The sequence below is a fragment of the Trachurus trachurus genome, assembly GCF_905171665.1.
Source record: "Trachurus trachurus genome assembly, chromosome: 24".
NCBI lineage: Eukaryota > Metazoa > Chordata > Actinopteri > Carangiformes > Carangidae > Trachurus > Trachurus trachurus.
Window position 1 is genome coordinate 17,201,272 of NC_139910.1, and position 18,029 is coordinate 17,219,300.

The 18,029-nt window shown below is 40.9% G+C and overlaps 2 protein-coding genes across 2 annotated transcripts; both read left to right on the forward strand.

Moving 5' to 3' along the window:
* Positions 1-6,054: 6,054 nt before the first annotated feature.
* On the forward strand, positions 6,055-15,657 carry scml4 (Scm polycomb group protein like 4; the record flags this gene model as incomplete). The annotated part of the gene is made up of 6 exons (XM_084000775.1): positions 6,055-6,295; positions 9,984-10,186; positions 11,341-11,470; positions 13,712-13,912; positions 14,665-14,810; positions 15,006-15,657. 6 exons carry the CDS (start codon positions 6,055-6,057, stop codon positions 15,129-15,131), a joined length of 1,047 nt encoding a protein of 348 aa, XP_083856901.1. The 3' UTR covers positions 15,132-15,657.
* A 1,722-nt stretch (positions 15,658-17,379) lies between these two features.
* lnc.lemp (lncRNA encoded micropeptide) lies at positions 17,380-17,603 on the forward strand (the record flags this gene model as incomplete). The annotated part of the gene is made up of 1 exon (XM_084000888.1): positions 17,380-17,603. The coding sequence occupies exon 1, from the start codon at positions 17,433-17,435 to the stop codon at positions 17,601-17,603; it is 171 nt and encodes a 56-aa protein (XP_083857014.1). The 5' UTR covers positions 17,380-17,432.
* Positions 17,604-18,029: the final 426 nt, after the last annotated feature.

Sequence of the window (18,029 nt, forward strand, 5' to 3'; positions counted from 1 at the left end):
CCTAACTGTGTGCAGTTTGGCCATCTCCAGAGTAGAGACAGGTTCAGCTTTATCTCATCAGTCAGTAAGACAATGGTGTTCTGTTTTATTTGTTTGTCAGTAAGGCACAATATCAAACTCAGTTAGTAAAGGCAAATATTCAGTGTTTAGACAGTTTTCACCCAGTCCCCACATCAAAATCATGTTTTAGACACATGCTTCATACTATTCCTTCATAAACTGGGTCTTAACAATCATGGCTGCCACAGCAGCTCAAGATAAACCAACTGAACAGGTGAGGGAATTCCCTGCCAGTGGGTTTTTTGTTGTTGTTGCAAATTTAGGGTAATACTGTAGAGATAACACACATCTTTCCAGGATATGCTGCAAATTTTTTTTCTGTGTTAGCAAAGTGAAAAAAGAGGTGCAATTCATTAATAAATAACAGGAAACTATAACTATTGCACTAAATTTCGTTACTTTATCAGGACTCAGCTAAAACACACGTCTATCAAAGAGTAGCTATTTGAGTTTCAGTCGGTTGCTTCTGTTTTATTGACGTGTCATAGTTTCTACCAAACCAGTGCAGGTAAATGAGACGCGACCACCACCACCTCCCCCCTCCTCCTCCTCCTCCTCCTCCCCCCGTTAACGAGTCTCACTCACGTTTGTTTCCCACTAACTTGCGCCCTTGAGGATGTTACAACTCTCTCTACCACTAAAACAAAAATCTACGAGCAAAACGTATTGCGGGTTGTTGAAACTGTTCCTTCGTTTTTCGACGCGGTGCTCGCTCGCTGCCCTGCCCGCATCTGCAGGGGTGGAACCGGGACTGATCCAGGCCGACAGTCCTGCTGGTGCTTCCGCTCCACATGCACCGGCTCACGGTCTGAACGAAGCCGGAGCTCCCCTGCCTGACAGCCGGCCGTGGAGATATGGATTTCCGCCGCTGAGCTACCACCACCGAGGTAGGTAAAGATATGCACCACAGACTCTACCGCGAAAACGAACGTAACGGCATGTGAATAAAAAAGATTAAGTGTAGGTTATTAACAACAAGGTCAAAATCCACTTGTCACTGTCACTGTGTGTTTCTGTAGGAGAACTAAATTACCAGTGCCATAAAATACAATGTCATTAGAAACTGCATGTGATATCTCCACGTGTAATGTGATTATTTTTTGTTGTCATAGTAGTGCTTTAATTAATTATTTTTGGTCAGTTTCATTATTTTCTCATGATAACACACCCAAAAAGTTGATTGCAAATAATGAGTTGATGCAAGATATTGATAAATTCTTGTTTGCCTCAATGCAGACTACCAAGTGTGTTTTTAAGATAATAACAGAGTGGGGCCCAAGGGAGATGTCTATTTTGAGTGCACCTGTCTTTATCTATCAAATACAACGCTTCATCTTCTCTTCCTTTCCCCTCTCTTCTCAACCATGGGCCTAATCTTATTCTATAAATTTGAATATACTGCTGACAGTTAACCGTTAACCCTGCACCAACCACGCATAATTTTGTAATGCAAAGTTGTAATGCAAGCATGCAGTGATGGTGGTATTTTGTGTCTCTCTGTGTGTTGCTGGAATAACAGATGGATACTGGGAAAGCATGCAAATAGTAAAGAACACCACACCACCAAGAGCTATCACTCTGCATTCATATCTGCCAGAACATCTTGGCCTGTGACTTTGGGCCGGAAGCCAGGCCACTGGAGGTCAGTGGATTCAAAACATCCTCATACAAAAGAAAATGTAGTTGACAAATAGTGTTTCAGCACAAAGAAAGAGTAAAGGCTAAGGACACGATTTCTGCAGACTCTTTTTGGTATTATTTCATTTTGATCTCAATTTTGTCTCCTTCTTTATCAAAATATTTTACCCTGAAATCAAAAACACTGCATTGGTAGTGAAGGCCCCAGATCTAAAATCAAGGCCCAATATTGGAGGAAGACACTTTTCTTGAAACCTTTTATACTTTTTCCAAAACTGTGGATACCAAACTACTTTCACCAAAACTCTTCTTGCAAAACCAAACACACACCTTCATCTGTGCTCATAAAAACACAGTGTTTATTGCACACTACACAAAAAATGGAAAATGTGTAGGCAGAGAATGTAACTCCAGAAATGTTTATTCTTTGTATGGAGAAAGGGCATTTTATGTTTTCTTTACAAACACTAAAAGCTGACTGTGACAAAAGACAAATAGCCTACAGTTCTCAATACAGCACAACCACAAAGACACCCCACTGTTTGGTTTGAGCCTCTTTCACCTTTGTCAGACAACATTTGAGAGAGCTCTCTAAGGGAAATGATTTCAGGGTGCTGTGACCCTATAGAACAAAATGAAAAGGCCTTATGGTAAACACAACTTAACCTGTGTAGACAGAGGCTGTTGTGCACAATGAGAAAGCTGATGAAATTGTACTTTAACCTGAATATGCTCCAGGAAGAGTTTCCAAAGGCGCACATGAATGGATCTTTTGATTTTGTGTAACCCAGACTGAGGAGAAAAGAAATCAATCAGCAACAAGTTTAATTTTGATAACGATTTCAAACATTTTTTTTTTTTTTTTTGAGAAAATGCCACACATTTCCATATTGTATCTGATTTTTTAATAACAATCTGTGATTGAAAAAAATATGTTTAGTGGTGCTGGTTCAGTGAACATGCAATGTGGTCTGCACATTCAAACACAGGAGCAATCTGTTCGATTCAATTTATTTGATGATAGCAACAAAGGGTGATCAAAAGATGAACAAATGGTGGTGGATGAGTTCCTGCACAAAAATAAAAGAAACAACATAAATTATGAATAAAATATGTTTTGCTGAGAGAAATTGCATTGGACATTTTCACCCTTTTCACACGTTTCACTGACGAAACTGAATGATTCATCAACATAATTGTTAGTATAATTGTTAATTGTTAGTTGCATCTCTAAATCCAGTAATTATCTAACTGTACACTGTGATCAAACCAGAACTTATGGACATGAGACTTGCAAATGTTTGAACAGTTTGAAAATGTGCTCTGTTGATTCACACATTTCATATCTCGATGGAAATGGAGCAGCGTTTTTGTTATTAAGACCTGAAAGCAACATCCCACATAATTTGTGGCCCCATCTACCAAGATTTACAATTTATTTATGTCTCTGGTAAACATTTCCACTCTAACTAACTGTGGTCTGACTGCAGAACAGCTGTAACATAATGTGGAGAGTGTTGTCCTGTAGGCGACTTAAGTCACTGAAAAACTGAAGCCATGAGATTTGAGTTTCTTTCAAGCATCTCAGGTGCTCCCTCCTTCACTACTGTATATTCCAAAGCTTATGGGAACGGAGTGCAGCTGTGTGTGTGTGTGTGTGTGTGTGTGTGTGTGTGTGTGTGTGTGTGTGTCCATGCATTTTTGATTTTGTTAAAGAAATCTCCTCAGTAGCTTCACTCCTGGCAGAGCTCCAGGCCACAAGTGTTTGGGTAAAGTGGTAAGATGAAGTAGTTTTCTGCTCTCATGGGACCCAGGGCCCAGAGACAGTCTCCTGTGTGTGTGTGTGTGTGTGTGTGTGTGTGTGTGTGTGTGTGCGTGCGTGCGTGCGTGCGTGCGTGTGTGTGTGTGTTGGATGGGTTACATTCTGTTTCATCAAATCTAACGTCTATCACTCCGGTTGCTTCAGATAGCTGCCGTGTATTTGTGTGTTTGTGTGAAGGAACCATCTTCTTTCATGTTTTTTTTTTTTCCCAAAGATAACTCTTTGATGTTTCTGATTTTTTTTGGTAAATATGAAATATTGCAGTTGAAGGCTGATTGTTTTTCATCTCCAACCTGATCAATCTGACAGCTCAGCACTGATAAGCTCTTCACTCATTCCTCTTATTGCCCCACTTCTTTTCTGTGTTCTCTCTTTTATACCTCCTTCTTTGACTTCTCTATTCATTTTAATATTTTTTAAACAGACAATAAACAAAAAGCACCACAGTGAATTTTCTGTTTTCGTTCATCCACTGGATGAAACTTACAATATGTTTCACAATAGCATACTTTTACTTTCTCTCATTTGCTCTCCGTCTATTTTATCCCTGACATCTTTATACCTCTGTCTCTTCATTGTTTGCTCCTTAAGGTTTAGAGTTCAAGTTATATTCCTGCCTTTATATTTAACTAAATAGCTTTTTGTGTTTTTTTGAGTAACATGAGTCTGCCTAATGGTCTGTGGGTCAGTCAGTTTACCACTTTATATAACAATTATTCAGTGGCCTTTAATGGAACTTTGCACAAACATTCATGATCCCCAGAGGATGAATTGTAATTATGTTGGTGATAACTTGACCTTTACTTGAGCGCTTTTTTTGTATTTTGGCAGTATGTTTCAGCAGTTATTGGGTAAATTGCCTTGAAATTCGGTACATGGTTCTCACTAATCACTCTGGTTACGCTACGCATTAATTTTTAATCTAGCGCCACCAACACGTCTCAACATCTACCATGGAGACTTATACAAAATTATTTTCAGACATTCATGGTTCCCAGAGTATGAACCCCAATCCCTTGTTTTTTGTAATAGAGCAGAACTCCTTCTTTTCTTTTCTTGGAGTATCTGCTCATAATCCTTAGAGCTCTTTGGAATGAAGAAGTCTTTGTCTTTTTGTAAATACCACTAGCTGTTTTTAATTAATAACATTTTTGTGATGAGACTGAAGGCTTTAGAGCTCATGCTAAACCTCTGATGCTGAAACTCAACATTTAACCTTCAAATGAGCAAAAAAAAAGGCAAGAATTGTTCTTTCCCCCCCACCTCCAGCCTGAAGGTGGTAAATAAAGCCCTGGGTAATTACTGCACGACTAACAACCATCAAACAAGAAAATAAGATCTGCTCTCAGAGCAGAGTAACAGGGCGATAATGTGTACGTTTCCATCAGCTCTAATAAGTTTCTCAGCTTCCGTCTTTCTCATCTTCGTTGCCTTTGTTCCATCCAATATGGAGGAGACTGAGAGCTTAGTTAAAGTTAATCAGTAAATCCAGTGCCCAGAGACCAAATTGCATTCACTTTACAGCACAATAGACACATTGTGCTCAATACTTTTATCATTAGTAAAGCCCTATTCTCCTATTAGCCTCCAGTTTATTTCTTTGACCTCTGAATGCAAAGTGATATAATTACACACACACCCCTCCCCCTCAATTTCTTTTAGTTTTTTAATGCTCCTTTCGCTCTCCCTGTCTATTTTCTCTCTATATCACTGTCTGCCAACCATTGAACGATCTGGAATTAATTTTTACAAGATGTGATTAATATTGAGAAATGAAATGATGGAGTACTTTGTTTGAGTGAAGGGTGATTGATAGAATTCAGATTCATAAAAAAAACTGTATATATTTGCATTTGACAGCAGGCCATTGGACCCATGTAATGTGTTTTTACATTATATATAATATGAAACACAGTATGAAGTGATGCAGTAGGGAATTTGAGCACTTAAGCGTTTTAGCACTTCTGAGTTCTTCATCCTGATGCCTGGGTCTTTGTTGCCTGAAATAGGGTCTTTGTTAACACAAGCTCAAGACATTTTCAACTTGTTTTATTTTAGGATATAAAAATCAGTTATCACCTCAGTCGAGATCCTGAGACGGTTGCTAACAAGTTGCTAAATTAGACTGTAGAGGCTGTTGGAGACGTTAAATGTCATCATCACATTAAACACATAACCAATCTTTGCACCAGTCAACCTTTACAGTGTATCCACATTTATACTTTTTAAGGCATTACTTAATTTCTACAAGGGAAGACTGTTATTGAGGAAGTCATTGCTAAATCAAACTACTAGCTGGATGTTTATTATACTAGTTATGGTTGCTTATGGCCTAGCATTAGTTTTTTACTTCCATTGAGGCGTAAAAGATCATAAAAGTAATCTTAATTTGTGAAGATTATCATAGTCATGCATCAATCTTAAATCTATTAAAAAAGTAAGCACATCCTGCCTGCAGAGGTCTAAATGGTGCTTGTTAAATGTTTTCTTTCCAGTGTGATGTCTCTCCCCCTACGTGGGCGGGCTGTGAGGGCATGAGATTGCAACGAGGGCAGGATTTCAACTCTGACTCCCACCTGGAATTGGGCCCGCCTCCACCTGCGCCTGTTACCTGGTTTCCCGGTGTCCTCAGCAAGGGTGTGCGCCTGCGCCTGCGTCTGGATCACCGCGACGACCGGGGACGAGGCTGCTGGCAGCTGGTCGACCTAGAGACAGAAGAGTCAGAGCCAGGTGGGCGGAGACTGGGGAGCCACGCCCCTGACACCCACGCACAAAGTAAGAAAAGTGAATCTCTGCTGTGAAGTGACCACAGCAGCCTAATTTCTAATGTGTGTAGTCTATTTAAACATTGTTGATGTGTGAGAGAGTGTGTGTGTCTGTAGAAGAGGGCAGTTAATATTTACTCCTGGATGTGGTTTATCACATTATCCCATTTTTTTTCCCCCTGACACAAAGCTGATGAAAAGAGCCATCCTCTTCACCTTCCCTTTCTCTTCAAGTGTGTTGTGTTTATGAAGGGTCTCAGTGGAGATAAGGAGGGGTAGCGTGCGCGCGCGTGTGTGTGTGTGTGTGTGTGCACGCGCGCACGTGAGAGTGCCTATTTAATACACACATTGCTGTTTATGCGTTTATTTATTCCCACCTTATCACATGACTCTGGCGCAGGATCCGATTTCACTGTCTGTTACCATGGTGACGCCCTGCCTGAGCTGTAAATAAATTCAGGGGGGTTGTTACATTGTTACATTGATTACAGAACACACGCACACACTCACACAGAAGCACACACACACACAAAGATCTATTCATCTATTCTGCAGTCAGACAAGGGCATATAGTTTCTACTTAAAATGCAGTTATTTTATTGTGTGTGTATGTCTGTGTGTGTGTGTGTTTAGACTGTTTATGAGTGAAGGTGTGCAGTTTAGAGAGGCATTAGCATAACTCACTTCATTGCAGTTTCCCCTCTGCATAAGTGAAAACAGATACAAATCTCCATCCCCCGAAGCTAGTGATTAAGTTATGCTAATCATTGCTGATCATTGCTGCATTACTGTGGCCACAACACCATGAGGCTTTCCAACAGCTTTCCACTGCCTTCCTCGGACATTTGGCTTCCAAAAGGAGACGACCACATATCCTGTAGTCTCAAAATAAAATTGGGTGTAGGGGTTCACTGATTGCTTAATTGCTTAATTAGCCATAAACAAATTAGGCTGAGCTCCCAGATGTATTGTGTGAGAGTGTGGCACGGTGGTGCAAAGCCCCCCCCCCCCCTCCCTCGCCTGCAAAAAATGGTGTTGTTTCATATTGTCAGTCAGTGTTAATGGGTGCCCCCCCACCCCTAGCCCCCCGCCCAATCCAATTCTTTTTAAGTAAAAGATGATTATCTGCTCTCTCTCAGTCTGTCTCTGTCTGTTACGTGATGCTCCGTAATGGGACAGGACTGATTGAGGAGGGGCATCAGGATTAATCTTACTGTGTAATTACTTTTATGATTTATGGGTCCCTTCCTTCACACACACACACACACACACACACACACACACACACAGGCCTCCTACAATCACGGTCACTGCAGATTAAGTGAGTGAATGTGTGCCAGTACTCAGTATCATAGCCTTATTGTCCTGACCTTGCTGTTTATTGTCTCTGTTTTTATTATCATGTAACGGCTCCTAGCAGTGAAACAATACAATTTGCTTGGCCTGTCACATTCATGTGTTAAGGCATCTCGTGAGCGACCGCTTTATAGCCCACTCCTGACAAATCTCTTTACACGCTGGCGGCTGTGCGTACGAGCGAGGGCACGCGGGCGTTTGATCCCCCCCTTTGAAAGGTTAACCTGATTTTGATTGAGTGTTAAAACCCACAAATGCGGCTTCGTATACAGCAACCTGAGCGTAACTAATCAATACGAGGAGTAAAGCCCTGAGTTGTACTCTACACTTGTAGCGTATGAGAGCAAATAAGCACTCAGGAGCCTGCTTTTTTTTTTTTTTCCACCCCTCTCTCTCTCTCTCTCTCTTTTAATACCTGTGCCTCAGCAGGGAAATCACTCACAACCTTGCCTTTGGCTGGTCTTCTTTTCTTTCCATGTGTGTTTTTTTCATTATAGATAAAACAAAAGCAGCGTGCACGGACTGACACAAAGACAGAGGAAGTGTATAAATACAGGGAAGGCAGTGAGTTTTGACAGAAAATAAGATCTTTTATCACAAACATAAGCAGCAGAGTAATCCTGAAGGGCTTCTCCTTTAACCTTTTTGATGTTTACAAAAGAACCAATATGTAGTCGTTGGAGAAAAGTTTAAGTATTTAAGAGTAGTTAAAATATTTATTATAATTAGATTTTGGTATATTTTTCCTTTTTTTTTTCTTTTTAAATTTTAATTCCTTCAGAAATGACTACAGTATTGATTACAGTTTGCAACGTGAACGCTTGTAGCTCAAAACACTGCACAGCTTGAATACCTTGTCACTTGCTCTAAGCCTTTTTTTTTTTTTTTTGAAGAGGGACGAGAAAAATCCTGAGCTGCGGCAACTGTAATTACATTACAGCCCCACACACACACACACACACACACAGACGTCGCTCTGAGCTCAGCACGTCTGCCAGTTGCCGCGGGATGTTAGAGGCGTGTTGCTATGACAACCGAAAGGGGACACAGAGGAAGAGGGGGTTAGGGTAGAAGTGGGAGGGGAGGAGGGGGATGTTTCGGTGGAAGACGGAGATTGAGGAACAGAGAGAGAGAGAGAGAGAGAGAGAGATGTGCAGAGTTGCCGGTGTCTTGAAAGTGTAGCAGCAGCAGCAGCAGCAGCAGCAGCAGCAGCAGCAGCAGCAGCAGCAGAGAACAGTAGAGGCAGACTGCTGGAGATCCATCAGGGGAATATCCACAAAAAACCTGCAGCTGGAGTGAAGCATCATCATACAGACATTGATCAGCAGACGGCTGTGTGCATGGTAGGCAAAGCTCACATACGATGCGTTCGGGGGGGCTCATCTTTGACGTGTTTTTCTGTGTGATTCGATCCGAGGAGCAGAAAGAGGATGGAGCGGGTGGGGGTTGGGGGGGGGAGTGGGGGTAGGAGGGGGGGTTTGTGGGGGGGGGTGGGTCATGCATATTCACGTGTTCTGTCTGTCTCTGTTCCCGTTTGCCCCTCTTTCTGCCATGACCAAGTATTTGTCATCACAGGAAGAGGCTTTTTTATTCTGTAACAGTTGCCAGTCTGTCTGTCTGTCTGCGCTGAGGCCAGATGTGTGCATTATTTAGCAGCTGATAGAAATGAAAGAGTCGTACGAGGTACGAGGCGGCTGCTGCTGCTGGTTGAGTGCAACATTAACCTCTTCATGTTAAAGGGCCGTACCAGGTAAGGGATTGTGTTGCATGAATGAAATGATGGAGAGGTCATTTGAAAGAGGGGGGTTTATTGTGGAAGTCAGGGCCATGTGGATGAATAGTAAGACAAACACTTGAAGACACCGCTCTGTGTGTGTGGTGTGTGTCTATGTGTGTGCATTTGATTGATTGTTTGATTGTGTGGGTGCTGCAAGTACACACGCTTTGCTTTCACTTCCTCTATGTGTGTATGTGTGTGTGTGTGTGTCTTTGTCTCTCTCTCACACACACACACACACACACACACACACTCTCTCTCTCTCTCTCTGTGCAGTAATGATATTTATTGCAATCTTTGCAGCTGGAGAGGGGGAGGGGTATGGTAGAGTACAAAGCTTTATGTTGCTTTGTTTCTATTTCCTATAGTTTCTCTCTCTCTCCACCTCTCCCCCCTTCTCTCACTCTCTCTCTCTCTCTCTCTCTCTGTGAGGAGGGGGTAGTCTGAGTCTCTCACATGTACATCTAAGTTTCCGCTCCAGTTTGGAGCCAAGGCAGTGTTGCGTGCGCTTTAAAGCTACCACTTCCTGTTACTTTCTATTCAATAATCTTTCTGTCTCTGTCAGGTCTGATGAGTGCCCTGTCTGTCGGCTCCGAAATGCAGACTCCCACTCCTGGCCCACAGTTTATAGCGGGGCCCCAGGGTAAAGTACCTGGCAGAAAGAGAGGGCGGCCCCCCATCCGAAAGCTGGAGTTCCAGACTCACTACGTAGAAGCTCTGTCGCCCCTCAAAGTCCCGAAGAAGAGAGGCAGGAAACCTGGCTTTAAGGTCGGTCAAGCATTGTTGTGTTTTCATTTTCAATCTTTTAGAAATTACTATTAACTTGCCATGAGAGTCAAACAGTGTCTACACAGGCTGCAATAGTGAAAGCAACAGGAGCTTCCAAAACAGGATGCGTTCAGGTACAGAATTGACTACAGGTCAGGTCTTTTGACAGTGCTCAGGGCCCAATCAGTGTAATTATGTGTGAAATTGACTCAAAGCCTGAGACAAACTTTGCAGTTACTTGCAGTACAAGTGCACTGTTGTATTGATTAAAGCAGTATTGATTAAAACCAAGATCTTTTCCACCCAGTACGTGTGAGATGGATGACTAAAAAAATCTCCTCTGTAGACATTAAAGCTCTTTAAAGGTCCCCCCTGTTACTTTCTTGTATATATTTTCATTCAGTTTTTTTTTCTCTCCAAACTGCACTCTGTGTTTCTTGAAATGTTGAAAGCATTTCCTTCCTCATGAAGCATTCACAACACGGATTCATAAATAACTTGAGCACCTGTGTTGTTTGTGTTCCTGTTTACATCGGCTAGCAGTTTTCTGCTTTTTTTGTTGGCACTTTTATTTTTAAAGCTGTTGTTGCACCACTTTCACTAACGGCTAGTCAGTGGCTTCCTGTTTTTTTTTTAGACAGAGACCTACTTTTCAAAACATTCACAGGGTACCTTGTTGCTGTTGCTTTTATTGACACTGCTAATAGTGAAATTCTTACGGTTGGTGTTACTTTAATGAATGGTAATGCAGTTGGTATTGGCACTGGTATTGTGTTGATAGGGAGGGGGGGGGGGATGCAATCAAGGTCCAAAATCGTACCATGGAATTGGCTGTAGAACTGATAGCTACAATATTATTGGTACAGCAATGATATTCTATGCTTGTTGGGGAACAAGGCTACTGTTACTGTAATAGCGCCATTGTTTTGCCACCAGTGCCAATTTGAGGACCCTCATTTTGCTTTAAATCCTGATCTGAGTGGATCTGAGGATATATTTTAGCCTCAGCTAAATTTGCTAGTGTAGCATTCCCTGGCCGAAGCATTTTATTCTTCACTGGAGGTACTGTAAGGATGTAATTTCAATACAGCATGAATACAGACTTACAGCTCTACTGGAACACCATTGATGTGTGTGTATGTGTGTGTTTGTAGCTGAAGCCCAGGATGGTGATGTCCCCACTGGCCAACTCTCCTCCCAACAGTACACCAGAACCTGAGATGGGCTCCATCCCACAGGACGCAGCTATTGTCCCCCACTCTGCCACGCCACAGGCCCTAACAGGTAACACCGCCGCCATCTCAACCATTACAACCTTTACAACCTCCTCTATCCCATAAAAAATGAAAAATGAATTATTCTTGTATCTTATCTTCTTTGTCCCTGCTCTGACTATGACTGTAATTCAGCACGAAACACGCACTTGTGTCTTCACAAGTGTCAACATGGTGTTTTTCTTTGTTCTCCAAACACACCAATCACTTGTTCTCTGTGAGGAGATGTGCTTTTAGATATGAAACAGTGACTCTTATGTGCGTGTGCATGTTGAATCAGAAACAGCACTACCGTCTGTAGGATTAGTGCCAATGTTTACGTGCTTTAAAATGAGAAATAAATGCCTTCAAACATAACCCAAACATACCATCTTTCATATTCTCTTTGAGTCTTACCGCTGAGCTTTTCTCTCCTGCTTTGCCCCTGGAGAAAGACATATTTTAATATTTCACAAAAAACACACACACACACACACACACACACACACACATATTTCACACAGCCACCCTATCTGTCTTGCTCTCTATTTTCTTTGCTTTTCTCCCCAAAGCCTGTCCTGCTCTGAATAAGCAAATATTTAAAGATTGCCTTTAGTGTATTTGAGGTGGGAATGGGAATCTCATGTGTCAAGGACCACGGGTTTGCTCTTTGTTCTTGTAAATCATGGAAACTGTTTGATGTCACACTGTAGACATACAGAAGCACACACACACACACACACACACACACACACACACACACACACACACACACACACACACACACACACACACACTAAAAGCAGTTTTCTCGCTGTGGTGCCACCCAGACAGATATGTAAATGATTTCTCTTGTGAACTGGAGACGCATTTCAAAAATAGTCTCTGTATTTTTGAGATATTATTTTGGATGTAGTCTGAACTGTAAATTCCTTGCATTTGTTTTCCATTTATTTATTATTTATTATCATTGTTGTTAATATTATTATTATGACCAAATTTATATTATTTACTGCTTACATTTAGATGTAGAAATTAGAGTAGAAATTGTGTTTATTATCCATTTTAAAAATGACTATATGTATATGTATTTTCAGCATTAACATATTAAGCATTTGCTGTGGGATATGAAGGTAGTTGAGTAAACAGTGGATCTCTGCGTATCAGTATTTAAGCAGCCCCAAATCACATGAAGAGATCACGTAAAAGATCTTGCAGACGGCAATAAAATACAAACAAAACAAACATACAATAACAAAACAATAAGAGATTTGACCTCAGTGTTGCACATTGTTTAATCGTGCCAGTGGAGTGTTTCCGCTTTATAAATCTGTCATCAGGTAAATCCATAAGCAGCCAGCTCTGGCATAAGCAGCAGGCATCCACCTTACTGACAAGCTGAAAAATGGTTAGCACAAAGGAGGCAGATTCAGAGGAATTACCTCTCAGCTGTTTCACATCCATACAGTAACAGGCTGAGGGGGTTTTAGCGTAGCTTACCCAGAGATTAGCATTGTATTTATTTCTCTGTATCGGAAGAACATGAAAAATATAACTGTGGTATAATGTAGCACATGAAATCTGCAGAGATTTAGCCACAGCAGTCCTTTGTGCTAAATGCTTACATTAGTGGACACAAGTGCATTGTCAAGTAGATATACTATGCTAACGGTTGCTAAATAGCATTAAACACAAATGCTGATGGGAAGGGTATTATGCTGACCTGATATTTAAAGGGATAATTCAAACATTTTGGCAAATTTGCCTATTGCCATAATCCTTATAGTTATAGGGCTAGGTTCATTACCTTTATCGGGGCATGTTGTTTTGAAATCCGTGGGGCAGAGACGCGAGCTGCTCAGTGAACACAATGGAGGTGAATGGTACAATGTCCCCTGTCCCCTGATGCGACCATCACTCTATCTATCTATCTATCTATCTATCTATCTATCTATCTATCTATCTATCTATCTATCTATCTATCTATCTATCTATCTATCTATCAAAACAACATGCACCGATAATTAAAGGTAATGAACCTAGCCCTATAACTATAGGGATTATGGCAATAGGCGAATTTGCCAAAATGTTGAACTATACCTTTAATCAGTAATTGTTACAAAAAGTTGCCATTGATTATGTTACATTCATGCAACACCATGGACAAAATTTAGTGTTGATATTTTACAGGGTGAGTGAAACCTTTGACCTACTGACCTTTCCTCGTGAACCTGGCTTTAATGATGATGACTTCCTGTCTCCTCTCCTTCAGCAGAGACACCAATGCCTGATGACTATTTATGCGACTCAAAGCGCTACGCTGTAGATCCTAGCGACTCTGCCTTCAATGTCATGACATCACAGTACCCAACGAAGCACACTTACGCCTATCGTGGGAGCAGTTGTTCCACCCCAGTGGCCGTGTGCAGAAAAGCATCAAGCCCAGGAAGCTTCCAGGACGGGAACAGAAATGGTAAGGCTGTGTGATAACGTGTGCCGTGTGTGGTCAGATGGTTTTTTGTAACCAAGACCACATAAATAAATACATATTAAAAGTATACATCTATTTTGTCCATCACTGCAATGGTGCATAATTAGCTAATTATTTGCTAACCTGCTTTCTACCAATGCTTGGCACAGTGGTGGTGCCAAATGTGTTTTACTGACATCACCCTCTCTCTCTAGTTATCTTGTTAACGTAGGATAACATAATTTATTCTTACAGGTATGTCGAGATAGGATTGCCATCATGGTCTTGCCCAGGAGCAGACATCCAATCAGTCAAGCTCATAAATTAAACAATACTCTGAAAAACCCCAAGAAAGTCTTTTTGAACCAGAGAGATTCTTCCTAGAATCTCAGTCTATATTGTTTCTTGTTGCTAAAGTCAAAATGCTGGAAAAACTCAACAAACATACTATAAAACCACAAATGTTTGTTTTTATATATTCTTTTTTCTTCAAATTTAAACCAATAAGACAGTATTAGTTACAGTAACATGAGTTTGTGAGCTGTACAGGTGCTGGTTGGATCCTTGTGTTGACTTCACACAGAGTCAGGTGGAAACAGCAGGCTAAGCTAACCTTCTCCTAGCCGTAGCTTCTTCATTACCAGGCATGAGAGCTCTATTGATCTTCTAAGTCGAAGAAAGCAAATAAACCCACCTGGATCCCAATAATATTGAGCATTTGAGCATAACATCTTGACTGTCCCTGTGCTTCATAGGTTACATGCCTATGCCAGACTCTGCAGAGTGCAAGCGTCCTGCTGACAAAGACCCCTCCAGCTGGGGTGTGGAGGAGGTGGTTTGGTTTATTAAAGACGCTGACCCCCAAGCCCTAGGACCTCACGCTGAAGCCTTCAGGAAGCATGTAAGTCCATACTGCTTTATATTGCAGACAGCCCTTGTCAATGACCGATGCTGCAATACAAAATGTGTTGGAACAAACCTGCATATGTCAGGGTGTAAGATTTGTAAGGTTTTTATTGTTGTGCTCGTGAAGTTCACCACGTTATGTGATGTATTGTGGATTCTAGTGGTAACACGGCTCTGTGGTGTGTTTCAGGAGATAGATGGAGACGCTCTGCTCCTGCTGAAAAGTGAGATGATGATGAAGTACCTGGGACTGAAGCTGGGGCCCGCACTTAAACTCTGTTACCACATCGACAGGCTTAAACAGAATCGGTTGTGATTTTCTGCCGAGGAGCCAAACTCCTGATCACTGTTCACTAAAACTGAACCAGTGCTGACTCTCTCGGACTTTCTCAACCATCAGCAATAGATAATGAGCGTCTTTGGGATTCGGATTACACACTTGGCGGCTTTTACTGCACCTGCACCGACATTTTGTTGACAAATCGGACACGTTGACTGTACATATTAAGACAGTTTAAGGATACATTTTTTATAATTTAATGTTCATTTTATTAGAGAACTGAATGGCTTTAGATTGTAAATAGTTCAGCTCCACACTGATGGCAGCTACTGTACACTGAAGTGTGACCTGTAATAACTTAACTATATCTAACTTTCAACAGCATGGATGTGTTCAGATCTTAATCATGGACACAGTATCAACACCTCTGAAGATCTACTAAGACAGGGATCTTTATAAACCAGTATGGTGCTTTACCTCAGTCGCATATTTAAACTTAATGAAGAAGCTGCTGTCTTTTAAGATAGATAATCTGTTTTGTTCCAAACCGGTGAGAATGTTTAAGTAGGTATCTCAAAAACTCTTTATTAAGTTCATTAGCGAAACCTACTGTGTTCAAAAACATCTCCAAAAAATCAACCACAGAGCTGCACTATCACTGTGGGGACACAGCTGCCAAGCCTAAGAGATGTGTCAGCTGGCAGAGCAGATTTTCAAAGCCAGTGATCCTTAGATTCATTCTTAAGTATATCCACTGAGCATCAACAGCTGGATGCATCTTAAGAGGAATTATTCTCAACAATAAGTGACAAATCCTTGTTCATTTAGCTTTGTTTTCTCTTTATACTGAAAGACGTTAACTGCATTAGAAAAAGTCATGTATCTCAACACCATGAAACGTGACACTAAGTTGGATTTTTTTTTTACCACAAACCACAGCTGAGTTACAGTGAAGCCATAAGGCTTTTTACTAAGCAGAGGTGCTAAAGATCACACTGTGTTTATTGTTCTCAATGATTGCATATCATGTTACATTTGCTGGTTTTAAAATGACTATACTGAGTTGCAGGCCACTTTGTAGCCGTCTTAGTATTTAAGAGAGTTGCAAAATGGTGTAAGCAACAGCAACTTGTTACAAACCCACGCACAACTTGGTGCTCACTGAAACCATTGCTGCCACTACAATCACAACACTTCTCATACACTCACTCACTCTTCTCATACACTTCATACCTATCTCTGTGTGGCTTAAGGTGCACAAGGCTACGGTTTACACTCCTCTCATGCAATACCTCCTCAGTCATCAAAGAATAAACCAATGTTCACCTCCAAACTGTGAGAGATGACAGATGAAATTTTTTTCAGCATTAATATAACATTTTTTTGAATCCACCAGTTACAGTTTATTTCATTTACAATTGTACAAACAGCAGCTTGTAAACAAGTAAATGATCAATCTCATGCAGTAGCTATATGACAGATTTTCAAAATGCTTTTTTTTATTAATCCTTCTGTACAGTTCTCATTCCTCGCTTCGATATTTTGTGTTCTGAGTGTTTAATTTGTTAAAGTCTGTGTGCCTCAGACAGACTTGTGTGATGAACATGCATGTATGTCTATGTCTGTGTGAATTCTTTCTGTACGTCATGAATTGTCCCCAGCTTTTGTGAGCTATGGGTTTTTTTAAAACCTCTTTTTCGGGAGCTCAATTATATAACTGGAATTCAATGGTGAGTAAGAAATGAGGGAAGTGCATTGCACAAGAGCTGGTTCCCCACACTTAAATAGTTTCAAACATGTTTTCATATTTCATTTTTTTTAACACACTTGTGACCCATGTTAAATGAATTTGTACTTCCTTTTGACCTTACTTTCTTTTTTTACTTTGATTAACCACTATTTACCTACTCAAAATAAACGTGTTTTTAAATTAACCCTGACTTGCCTGTCAATGCTAAAAGGTTATTATTATTATTATTATTATTATTATTATTATTATTATTATTATTATTATTATTAGTAGTAGTAGTAGTAGTAGTAGTAGTAGTAGTAGTAGTAATAGTAGTAGTAGTAGTAGTAGTAGTAGTAGTAGTAGTAGTAGCAGTAGAAATGGTAATAGGCTACAACTAATACTACTAGTGGTAGTGGTAGTAATAGTATCATTTTGGTAGTTGTAGTATCATAATACGTCCGTGCCCTCGACTTTTACTTTGAAGAGCGCGGGATTACCGTTCCTGTGTTATCGCGTGAGTACGAAAGATTCACTTCCTGTATGAGTGTGGCTGATAATTTCATGCGGCTTACACAAATGTGTGCATCTGTCAGACAGAGGTGAACATGGCAGAGGTCTCGGAGAGGACACTACAAGTGGCCGTGGCGGTGTCTTTCGCCGCCGGCTTCCTGGCGGGCTGGCAGGCCAACAGGATGAGGAGGAAGTTCCTGGACTGGAGGAAGAAACGGCTGCAAGACAAACTGTCGGAGACTCAGAAGAAGATAGACTTGGCTTGAATGGTAAAGTTAAATGTGTGTAGCTATGGGTAGAATTTGGGCCTGTGATTCTTTGGTGAGTCTGTAGTTGTAGTAGAGGAATGCAAATGTTTTGAGCATAAAGAAATAGGCTAATAACTTAATTATTAGTCTGTGAGCTTTATTTTCTCAAATAGGTCATCTGTGTAGGACAACTTGTTTCAGACTGACACCATGGATCTATTATAAGAACATATCATAGATCCGTGGTCAGCAGTGATTGTGAGTGCCTAACCATTTTACTCTCCTTTACTTGCCAGATTTTGGGCGCTTGGATTTGGATGAATCCTGAAACTGCTGGATCCTGGTTGGATCTCCTACAGTGGACAAGACATCTCACCATGATCTCACCTGTGTTCCACACCACCTGCATTTTCCTAACTTGTCTTTTAGATCAAGACTGGACTT